This window comes from Acanthopagrus latus, chromosome 8 (genome assembly GCF_904848185.1).
Source record: "Acanthopagrus latus isolate v.2019 chromosome 8, fAcaLat1.1, whole genome shotgun sequence".
NCBI lineage: Eukaryota > Metazoa > Chordata > Actinopteri > Spariformes > Sparidae > Acanthopagrus > Acanthopagrus latus.
In genome coordinates, this window is record NC_051046.1 from 14,202,019 (window position 1) to 14,214,106 (window position 12,088).

General features: G+C 41.6%; 1 protein-coding gene across 1 annotated transcript in view; it reads left to right on the plus strand.

The window, feature by feature from the left end:
• cald1b (caldesmon 1b) overlaps positions 1 to 12,088 on the plus strand; it is a 28,997-nt gene that overhangs the window by 6,536 nt on the left and 10,373 nt on the right. The window contains exons 2-10 of the mRNA XM_037106691.1: positions 4,383 to 4,487; positions 7,686 to 7,811; positions 8,187 to 8,508; positions 8,607 to 8,645; positions 8,734 to 8,952; positions 9,283 to 9,438; positions 9,885 to 9,920; positions 10,026 to 10,093; positions 11,839 to 12,082. Coding sequence (XP_036962586.1) covers positions 4,414 to 4,487; positions 7,686 to 7,811; positions 8,187 to 8,508; positions 8,607 to 8,645; positions 8,734 to 8,952; positions 9,283 to 9,438; positions 9,885 to 9,920; positions 10,026 to 10,093; positions 11,839 to 12,082 — 1,284 coding nt within the window. The 5' untranslated portion in view covers positions 4,383 to 4,413. The remainder of the gene's footprint in view (positions 1 to 4,382; positions 4,488 to 7,685; positions 7,812 to 8,186; positions 8,509 to 8,606; positions 8,646 to 8,733; positions 8,953 to 9,282; positions 9,439 to 9,884; positions 9,921 to 10,025; positions 10,094 to 11,838; positions 12,083 to 12,088) is intronic.

Consider the following 12,088-nt stretch of genomic DNA (forward strand, 5'->3'; position numbering starts at 1 on the left):
CGCATGTAGTGGATGTTTTAAAAATAGGCCTCTTCTGACCTCCTGTGTTTGTAAGCATTGTGCCTGTATATGGTGTCGGCCATTGTAAAAACTAAACTGTTACATCCTTGTGCTCCATTATGACTGATTGCTCACTGTTGGTGGGCTCCACTTCAGATCTGAAGAGACACATATAACTATATGACAGAATGATCCTCTTCATGCACTCTGCATAATACCACATAATCTAGACTGATAACGCTGGCTGCACTAAACAGTTTTGAACAGGTCAGGATATAAATACATTAAACTTATTTCATATCAAAGTGAGGAGATATAAAAACCTGATGTAAAGAGAAAAAGGTGCGACGTCAACGCGAGTCTTTGAGCTCACGTCATCTCAATTCCCAGCATTCTTTGGTTTGTTGTTACAGAAGAAGATGGATGTATGATGATTTCTGGCCACAAAGTTTCCCCCGCCTCGTTTTTGTGTGTGTGTGTCTCTATGAGACAGATGATGTCAGGGCATCACAGAAATTGTAACAGACTATTTGGTCCTGGACTCAGAGACTCAACACTGTCTTTACTTATTTTTCAGTGTGTAAAGAGAGCCACCTACAGCAATAAAGTCACAGCCTGACTTAAATAGAAGTAATGTTTCCTTGATCGGGATGACCCAACTATTGATTACGTGTTGCCAGACTATTCCTCCTGTTTAGGGGGTGAGCTGTTGGATGCCATTTTATGTTTCAGTGTTGTCTCAGGGTGTCATGTCTCGTCAGCACTAAGGTCATGTTCTTGTTTTTCCCTCGTTCTGTCAGTTCTGTTTCCTGTTTTGTTTTGGCATCTAACTCTGCCCTTGTTTCAGTTCCCCTACCTGCGCTTGTATGTTTCCCGCCATTGTGATCGTCTGCCCCTCCCTGATGTGCTTCACCTGTGCACAATTATCCCCAGCTCACTTGTGTATTCAGTCCACATGCTCCCTGTCAGCATCTCTGCCAGATCGTCTTTGCTGTTATTGCAAGCGCTTTAGCATTCTCTCTCGTGTTTCTCTGTGTTTGACCATGCTTTTTGAACCTGACTTTGCCAATGTCTTGCTCCTTTTGTATGCTTGCTGTGCTGACTGGCTGAATTGTTTTGGGGTTGATATTAAATTGATATTAAAATGAACCTTGTGCTCATTAAAAACTTATAAAAGTGTGTGATAAACATGTTTGGCACAACATTACAGACTGTGGCCCTAAAACCCTAAGTACTATTTGGTCCCTGGATTCCCTCAGCAGATTTGTAATGTTATTTTTAATTACGAAACTTGCTGTCACCTCAAATTCTCTGACAGGCAGGATGAATCTGCATGGGGAAAGTGAAATGCAGCGTTTTCCCCTCCCTCATTACAACCACCTGAAGTGTGGTAAGGGGCATTCCTGAAAAATAGACCTTTGGTTTCAGTGAAAAATGATCATATCTCAACAGTGAATTCATTTTATTTATTTACACAGTAAACGTGAAAAAAAAAATAGTTTGATCAATACCTTTCTTTCACATGTTCCAGTGATGGAACCTAAAGATGGAAAGTCACAATTCATGCAGAAACGTATCAAAGGATCCATTTGCTAATCAGAACTATTTCATATTCACTGACTACTGCTAGAAAGGTGTAGGTTTGATGGATTACAGTGAAGTAAGTACAGCATCAATCACAAGTGACCAAAAGGAAAACTCGAGATTTATTTTCATTGGATTATCTGAGCCATGATGTCTGTAATTGCCGGTTTGTTGGTTTCATTCCTCTTCCTCCTCTGAATGGGACAGATTTACTAGCCTTTCTAGTATCACACCTCAGAGTTATTCTGTACTTTCACACTGCAGTGCACTGTGTCTGTTGGCTAGAGTTACTGGCAGACTTTTACACAAGGTGGTCAAACGATGGTTTGTGGAGATCATTCGATAAGGGTTTTTATTGGCAGTGGTTGGGAATTGGCTCATGAGGGCAGTGCTACTAAAACTGTTTTAAATCCCATAGACAAATGATCTGGCTAAGTCCTCAGCCATAGACATGCTTTACACTCAATTTATTCTCATATTCTATCTACCAACACTCAGCATTATGCATTAAATTTCTGTATGTAGCCAGACAGTGACTTGGCACAGGATCTTGTGGTCTAAGCTAAAAAGCTTTGGGATATTACTCCCTACTGTACCAATGCAAACAAAAATACAGATGTATTATAACCTAATTAGAGACGTTGAATTGCACTGAATGGTAGACTATATACTTTGGCAGCCTTACAATAGAATTATCATTGCATCTATAATGGAGGAGCTGCAACACATTTTACTATCACACTTCATCATGTGTGATGTCATGGAGTTTCAGTAGACATGCACTAAAGGGGAGTAGAGGAGGTTTAAAGGGCTCAGTGATTATAAAGATGAATGAGGAGTGCTTTGTTCAGGGACATCACATCTGTCCACTCTATACAGTCCAAATAAAGCTGTCCTTTAGATTGGCCTGCTCAGAGGTTATGTAGGCCTCCATCTCCATTCCATAATGCAGTTAACGTTTCTGCAAACCACAGATATGCTCAAATATGCTTGTGTCATGGCTACGTACCATGTTGAAGTGTGAAAAAACTGGATTATTTTTTTTGCATGACACCAGCCGTGTCTGTGGCAACAACAGTAGTTTATTAATGAGAACTCTTGACACGTCCAGATGTTTTTTTTGTGACCAATTAAGGTCAAACGATGTCTTGAAATGTCTTCTTGACCCTAACCAAGTATTTCTTGTACTTAAACCTAACCAGATCATAAGCAGACCGTAGTGACAAGAGGAAAATAGAAATTGAACCTCAAGAAATGTGAAGTAGCAACATTTCGATAAGACAAATTTTAACTTACCAGTGGTTTTGTAGAAACTTACTTGCCAACATTTATTCTGGCGACTGGTGAAAACAACCAACGATTAACTTGAAAACTTTTTCTTGATTTTCATTATCCACGTGTGGCATTTTTTTTTTAAGAGAAAGAAGCAGTTAGATCATCTTCCAAGTACTTAACGACCTTTTCACACATCATCTCGACCTTCCAAACACAAGGGAAAACAAATATTAATCAGTTTTTCTCATAAAAATGATGCCCAGATTCCTCTGTCCTGCCAGCCATCCAGATGTAGATGTTGTAGACTACTTTGACTGTCTTGAACAATACATCCAATGGTTTTGTGTAAGCAAACAAAAAAAAAATGATTCCATTTGGGTTATTCACCAAACGTTTCTTTGACACTAAGTGCTAGTGAGGCAGCCTAAGAGACACCCAAATCTATAAGCAGTCGGGTTTACTGTCAGGATTCTAGACAACAGATAATTTTGTTCACATCTTATTAGAAAAAACAAATCTGATTGATTCTGTTCTCATGAAGATCCATCCGTTTATGCTCATCTACTCCTTTGAAATTCACCACAGTCCCCTCTAGAATCCAGTATAGGCAGGGACTGATAATAGGTGATATAAGTGGAGTCGAGCAAAGACTGTCCCAAGAGGTCGCTTCAGTGGTTTATTATCAGTCACTAAGATCAATGCGGTCATTTAGGCTTGATTTCACATTTGGTGGCACACAAATGGCCTCTCAGAGACAAAGCTAAAGACGAAGAGAAAAGTCAGTGGAGGAGGTAAGCATAGGAACACCTTCAGTGGACCTTCAGTGGACTTAATAAGGAATAACAAAAAAACAAAAAACTGACAAGCATAATACAAGACAGACCAAGGGAAACCGATTGAAAGTAAAAGAAAGAAAGATCAGGGAGGGGAAAGTGAGACGTGGGGAGAGAGCAGGAGTCAGGTTGAGGAGGAGGAGGGAGGCTGAGAGTGAAAGAGAGGGGAGCGGAGAGGCAGGCTTTGCCTTTTCTGGTAGTTAAAGTTGCTGAAAGAACAAGCAGGAATTCTTTGTGCTGCAGAAGGGCCGAGATATAAACCAGACTGTAGAAGTTGATATATGAAGAGAGAGGAGTCGCTGCTGTTCGTGGACTAAACTTCAGCTACTGCTCAGGTATTGTAAACCAACAGGCACCTAAGTTCTTTATGTTTCTGTCCATGTCATGAAGCTGTGTTGGGTGGTCCCCTATACCTTGACATGTTACATAATCTTTTTGGTCGAATTTAGCACTAATTCTTCCTCATAGAGTGGGTCTGTAACTTTGTAATAAACCTTACGAAGGTGCGGCATTACCACAATGACGACACAAGATTCATCCCATGATTTTAAGATCCCACTGTACTCTTTACAAGCATATGTTTCTCCTTGTGAAACTCAGTCGATCGAACACGCAGTCTGACTGAGGAGCGACCGATCGGCCACCTGATTGTACTGACACATGATCCGATACGACATGTGTGTCTTCCAGTGAAAAAGCGAGGAGAATCTCTTTGGGCATCATGGATGATGACTTCGACCGCCGCATGGAGCTGAGGAGGCAGAGGAGAGAGCAGATGCGCCTCGAGGCTGAAAGGTGAGCGAACCCTCTGAGAACACATTCAAAATATGTGAAAACACGCACACAGGCACACATTTAAGGGCATGCACAGCCAAAACACCAGTTAGATTTAGTAAAGAATTGCACAAATAATCTTCATCTCACGCATCATTAGTCACAACTCTGAAAAAACAAAACCTGATACATTCTCAGCTTCAGGACACCATGTTTGATCAGCAGGGAGTAAGAGCCCCTGTAGGTATAAACCACATGTGCAGCCGAAGTCAAATTAGACACCCGCTGCTCACAGGGAAGTCCCGGCTATACTGTGAGGTGCAGAGAAAAGAGCTGTGTTTTTGACATCTTCGAGGCGTTCATGGTGTTACATCTTCGTCTTCTAATGACCCATCAGTCATGCAGTGTCTATGAGACAGATGTTCAGTGATCAAAGCTCACTGTGTGTATTTGTGTATGTGTCTGTCTTTGGGTTCACGCATTTTTGCACGAGGGAGTTGAGCCGGCAGGTCTTGGATGGCGCTCAGGCGATGACGGCTTAATGACCTCCGCTGCCTTTTTTCGCTCGTTTGGGAGTCGGACGTCTGTGCTGCTGTTTGGATCCGTTCTCCCTTCCGCTCTCTCTTTCTGCTCACATAAATATTACAGTATCCTTGAACAGACATTTCTGACATCCGCTCTAGTTGTAAAATACTCACGTAGAAACGTGCAGGTTTCACTACTAAGGCTGTATCTAAGGCTGTGTCCTTAATAAGGACAAAAAGGAAAGTGATCCACAGAGATATGAGGGGATGCAGAAAAACACTGCATGCACAGCTCAGCATCAATACGTTCAGGTCGCGTTCCTTTATCACAGAGAATGGCCACTGTAGTTTGTTTTTATTAAAACACTACTCATGATTGAGATGCTATGGCTAACTGAGCTAATGGGAGCTAACAGGACACCGCAAACTGCAAACAAGATCAGTTATGATTCTTTCTATTACGTATTTTTGAACACAGAGATTTGATATTTGCCAAACTTCTCTCAAGTTGAGGAAAAAGTGATTTTAAAATTCTTCACAATATAAAGTCTGTTGGTAGAGCGAGAACTTGTTGCCACATATTAAGTGGGAAACATAACGGGGAAGTTAATCTGAGAGACTGAAAAGTTTTTTTTGGAGGATGCGCTGGGTGAACAATTCTCATTGAACTAAATAGGCGATATCTTTGTTTTTGCTATCTAGTTTGTCTTTACAAATCTACGGTGTCACCTGGTTCCATTATATCTCCAAATCAAACTCATACCAAAGCCAAACACACCACAAGTGAGAGATTTTAAGGTTAATTTGTAGCTTTAAATCCCACATACACGTCCCTGCTGCTGTAGATACTACTCCCCAACACGAGAACCTCCTGCTCACGTTTCCTTAAAACTACAATTCCCTGCTGTTTTGGGAAATCATCTTTTTTAAGAATTTAAATATTTATCAGACCCTTTTTTTTTTTTTTTTGGAGATATACATCTTCAGCATGTGTGAACAGGCTTTGAGTGTGTGGTCACCACAGACGGGCCACAGACTGTTTTATTTTACTTCAGTTTTACCTTTTAAGGTTTATAATGGTATTTCAATCAATCACAGCTCTCAACAGATTATTTTCTCCCAGTGCGGAAGTCAGTTGCTCTGGTATCAGATGTCCTATCAGAGTCGCGGTGAAAAAAAGGCGTTCCAAACAATTTTCTCACAGTCCCTGCAGCCAGCCCTGCCAGCAGTGCCAACCCTCGACCCTCCCAGCTCCTCTCTGCAGCCCGAGGAAAATGCTGCAGACACTGGAATGTTTTCAACTGCCGTTCTTATTCCAGCACAAGACAGCCTGCTCTGAATGCTTCTGTCAGTTTTAGTTAGTCTCCGTACCTTCACCTCACTCTGTGTCTCCTGTCAGCCAAAAAGCTCTCATCGCACGTCCGTCCGTTGTTTTTTTCGTCCCTCATGGCCGGCCGTCTGGAAATGCAGCTAACATTTTGATGGCACCCTCGCAGTGGGCCTGTAGCTTTTGGGGTTGAATAATCTCGAATTGAATTGCTTCCTTGTTGATTTCTCAAGGCAACCCTTGTCATCTAGAGGAACATTTGCCTCAGGATTTAGATAATTTCCGCTTGTTGGAATCTTTGTTTTCTGTTTGGGAAGACAGAGACGTTTCTTGTGGTTCCCATCAGCTCTGTCTCTCACAACATCTGCAAATCATTGTGTGGCCAATTCAGGAAGAGCAGAGGGAAATAATACCCGTGCTCTATCAATGAGCCATTTCAAGCTCTCTCTATGCCTCATAAAGCCTGGTGAAGCTCACAGTTGGATGAAGGTCAATGGCAGGATGTGAGGGAGATGGAGGGACATGAGGAAGATTTTATGTCGGGAGTTGGTGATTTTATCCTCATCTTTATCTCTTTATCTCCCTCTTTTTTCCTCTGCACTGTCTCTGTCTCTGATTAAATGTGCTGCCATGGGGGTCATTCCTCTCTTCGTTTCTTTTGGACTTCACTTCCTCCGGTGTGACATTTAGATTGCCTGTTTCTTATTATTTCTTCCCTCTGATGTGGCATCTCTCCTCTTCCGGCACGTCTTATGAGGTTAGCTTGAAACAGTGTGGCTTAAAACAGTTCCTCACCTAAATGTGAGGGGGTCATGAGATACTTCCATTACACTCAATAATGGATATAGTTGAGCCTTTTTCCTGTGAAACACTGGATACTTTACCTCAAAATCCTTGAAATGAATGAACTAATGACACACCCAGCCAACCAAAGTTCATAACCACTTGCGTTTGCTCTTTTGTCCATTTTGATAAATGTTTGCTACTTTTTCTCAGCCCAATCGCTCAGATAAAATGTTGGCTGTAAAAAAAAAATTGTAAACAGATCCGTCCAAAGTTGACATTTGTACCAAACGTGGCATATCACATTTACATTTTATGCCTTTCATGTGGGGAGATGGAAGGGATGATGGCGATACAAGCCACAAAGTGGTCTTGAACAGTGGTCTCTGGCTTGGCAGAAGTCCTCTCCTCCTCCCCAGAACACAGTCTCAATTCATGAACATGTAATCTGAACATAATATGATACATACTGTAAAAAATGTTGATATGACATTTATGAAATGGTTTGCAGCGACTTACAATGCCAACATTTTAACGTGGCTACTGGGCTGTATTACATGTATTATGTTTCTGCGCGTGTTTCAGTGTGGGTTGTACTAACGACGATGATGAAGAAGAAGCTCGGGAGCGAAGGCGACGTGCGAGAGAGGAGAGGAAGAGGATGAAGGACGCAGAGGAGTCTGGCACCACTGATGTGATTAACACTAACAGGTACCATTCGGACTTAATGTTTTGGGATGATTCAGGTGAACTAGAGGGAAGATTAACAAGACAGCAGTTAAGCAAACAAAGAGACCTCCTGGCTGCCATTAGAATAGCATCTCGAACAGCTGTAGACCACAGGCAGAAAAAAGAGTTGATATCATTTGTTGGACAGTAGAGAGGTGTTGTCTGGTGAATTATTCTACAGTAAGCTGGGCGGATTTACAGTTTGCTGCTGTCAGTACTTGATTATCCCCAGGTATGTTCAGGACAGAAAAGCTGTCAGAAGGTTCAGTGCAGCCACCGACTGTTGACTTGTCAAGCATTAAAAGTCACCTGTCATTCTGAATTATAGTTATACACACTTACTCTATGTGCTTACAGTGTGACGGAGACCGAGTCCAGCACGGGGGCCGGTGCCGATGATGACCAGGTTTTGCTGGAGCGTCTGGCTAAGAGGGAGGAGCGAAGGCAGAAAAGGATGAAGGAGGCCATGGAGAGACAGAGGGAGCTTGACCCGACTATCGGCGACGCTAACGGGACGGACAGCGCGCTGGAAGAGCAGTCCGCCATCAGCAGCAGCAGCAGAGAGAGACATTCACAGGAAGTGGAGGAGGAGGAAGAGAAACCAGCCAAAGAGGAGGTGGCAGACACTGATACAAACTCCTGGAGGAAAGAGGAAGAGGAGACGAAGGAAGATGAGAAGGTGAACAGAAAGATGTCTGAAAATATTCCTGTCTATCTTTCTTTGCGTAGTCATACAAGTTGTAGCTTATGTTTGTTTGTTTTTTTTTCTCTTGACAGGAATCAGTTGAGGAATCAAGAACAGCAGCAACAAATGAGGTACGGTGTGATCTTGTGTTTCAGATGTCTGCTAACTTAATTTTTTTTCACTTAAACTAACTCAAAACTGATGTAACCTATTTTCTAGGAGGAGACAGAGGAGAAGGTTGAAGCAACAGAAGAGGAGGAGCAGCAGCCCGATTTAGGGCAAAAAGATGCTGAAGAGGAAGCTGATGCTGACAAGGAGGAAGAAGAAAGGAAGAGGAAAGAAGAGGAGGAAAAACAGCAAAAAGAAATGGAGGAAAAGCTGAGGATAGAAGAGGAAGAAAAGCAAAAGAGGGAAATGGAGGAAAAGCTCAAGAAAGAGGAGGAAGAAAGGCAGCTGAAGGAGGAGGAGGACTGGAAGAAGAGGGAAGAGGAGGAAAAACAACAGAAAGAAATGGAAGAGAGGCTGAGAAAAGAGGAAGAGGAAAAACAGAAAAAGGAGATGGAGGAAAAACTGAAACGAGAAGAGGAGGAAAAACAGAAGCGGGAGATGGAGGAGAGACAGAAGAAAGAGGAGGAGGAAAAACTCAAAAAGGAGATGGCCGAAAAGAAGAAGAAAGAAGAGGAAGAAAAGCGGCGGAAAGAAATGGAGGAGAAGAAGAAGAAGGAGGAGGAGGAGAAGCAGAGGAAGAAAGAGCTGGAAGAGAAGAAGAAGAAAGAGGAGGAGGAGAGGCGGAAGAAGGAGATGGAAGAGAAGAAGAAAGAAGAGGAGGAAAAGCGGAAAAAGGAGGCCGACGAAAAGAAGAAAAAAGAGGAGGAGGACAAGCGCAAAAAGAGGGAGATGGAAGAGAAGAAGAAGAAAGAGGAGGTACTGGTGCGATTTATTGGTCTTTTCACCAACAGCCACTTCAAAAACGTGGAAAACTCAAATGAAGACGCTTCTTAAAAATGTCTCCATCTGGAAAATAACAGAATACAGACATGTTAATATAACAAGACAATCCTGAAGATTAAGTGACACAGAGGGGCCACATTTGATTTATCCAGGCTTTGTTCATGCTTTCGGATGTATAATTTGATTTTGTGCTGCGGTCGCAGATCTGGGTGCAGTCACAGTGTTTGTTTGCCACATGGATAAGAGAGGTGCTGGTCTGAAGGATGTCACAGTGTGATGTGTCTCAGATTGCTCCAGTGTTTGATGCCTTATTTGCGGTTTTCTTTTTCTTTTTCTTTTTTTTTTTTTTACATTATGTGTTTTGACTGAGCCCGTTGTTTTCATCATTCAAACAACTTCCTTGTGTCTTCTGTTTAAAGGAGGAGAAGCCGAAGAGATTTGGTTTCAAGGAAAAGGTAAAACTGATTCTCATTTAATACATCAAATGCATTCTTCTCTAATGCTGAGGATAAGTGACAAAATGTGCTGTAATGTTGAAATTTTTCCTTATTTTTTGCAAGAGTGAACCAGCCAAACTGAACGGATCTCTCATCGAGAGTAAACTTAAGAAAGCAGAGAAGACAACAAGGTAGAGTTTTACATACTTATTCAAATAGGACAGCGTGTTCAACGTTTTGTACATAAAACGTTATACACTACTCTCTATTTCATCTTTGTATGTACTCATACTCATATTCAAATGTATTTAGGAAAAGAGAAAAGCTTCAGTGTGTTGAGTGCCTTAAAACTGCAGTCTTTCTTATGGCCAGCAGGGAGCAACTCCACTGGTTGCAAAAAAACCATTTAAATATATGCGCTTATGAGAAAATGACCTTACTTCTCATTTGTTTTATCACCTCGGTAAACAGTTTCCTAATAACTTTATGGCCTCAATCGCTTCAAGTCTTGGTCTGATTTAGAGAAACAAAGATGATAAATATTCCTCAAGGTGTTCAAGGGTTACTTCAAAAACATATTCTGATACAGTTACTAGTTATCTGTCAGGAAATGTAGTCAGTAATGTAACCCAAGTATAGTAATACTGAGGTAGCAATGCGTATCATCCCCAATTCCACCCTCTCATCCAAATATGGTCACTTCCAGTGTCAAAGGAGGGTAACAAACACCAAGGTCATGAAAGAGATGCTGAACACTGACAGCAGACTAAGAAGTGAAAAAAAAAAAAAAAGCGTTGCACATTCTGACTCCATAATGCAGCTTTCTTTGATAAGCGCTTCGTCAAGATCAATATTCACTGAAACACTGGTGCTCAAGTTTTACAGGCCATGTCCTAGTAACGCCCGTGTGCGAGTCCACTCTGAGAAAAAAACCTTCAGTGAAAAAAAAACAGTGACAGGACACAGCTGATCAAACCACTTCTAAGTTAAAAGAAATGTGTTTTACACCATTTGAACCCCACAATACTTTGAATTAAATGCTTTTGCAAATGTTACACATTTTGTGATTGAATTCCATCATACATTAATCAAAAGTCAACCATCAGCTTCAAACGAACATCATAAACACCTTTAACCAAACATCCAATAAACAGGAGGTACATTACAGGGATTCAAAAATAAAGATTTCCAGTAAACATGTAGACAAGATAAAAACATCAGCTACGAATGAACAAAAATAAACTACTTTATCACATATCTGAGAATAAATGTGGTCCCCGACAGAAAACACTTAAAGACATAATCTATATTCAGTCCATAAGATGTCAGAGCTCTTAAATGGTGGCTGTATTAGTGAAATGGGCTGCTACTGGATAAATCATCTTTTTGCAACTAGTGACTCCAAAACAACAAGATGGTGACGGCCTAAATGCCACAGACCAAAGGGTGACATCATGGAGGGTTCGCAATTGGCCTAAATATGTCAATCATTGTTTGGACTGAAAATAAATCATGTATAGAAATTCATGGCCCCCAGAGGATTAATCCTTAAAATGTAGGTGACCGCCTGACTTTTTGCCTGGCATCACCTTCAGGTCTAAATTTGAGTTTATCTAGTAGTCTGATTTATGGACAAAAACCTAATTCCCGACAGCTAATAAATATATGTTTTCATGCTTAGATGCTATACTGTTAAACATTATACCTAGCGAACGTTGCTAAAGTGCTAGTAAATTCTTCATTTTTCTATAGAGCTACATTTTCAAACTAGATTTAAGTCTTCATGACTAAAATGCATCCTATCTCCTAGAAACCCAATCTTTATGCTCTCGTGATGACGTCATAATCATTTTGAATCCAGCAATCCGCCTGAGGAACATCTCAGTTTTTGTTCGTTCTCACTGATCATTAAATCATCGTGTGTCCTTGTGAGCAGGGACGCTGCATCCACCAAGGCAGAGGACTTGGAGCGACTGGAGGCTGAGCGTAAGCTGCAGGAACTGAAGCGTCGACGAAACAATGCGGAAAGCGAGGAGCTCGAGAAGATGAAGCTGAAGCAGCAGGGCGCAGAGGCCGAGCTGGAGGAGCTGAAGAAGAAGAGAGAGGAGAGGAGGAAGATCATGGAAGAGGAGGAGAGGCAGAAGAAACAGGAGCTGGAGGACAAGAAAGCCAAAGAACAGGTGAGG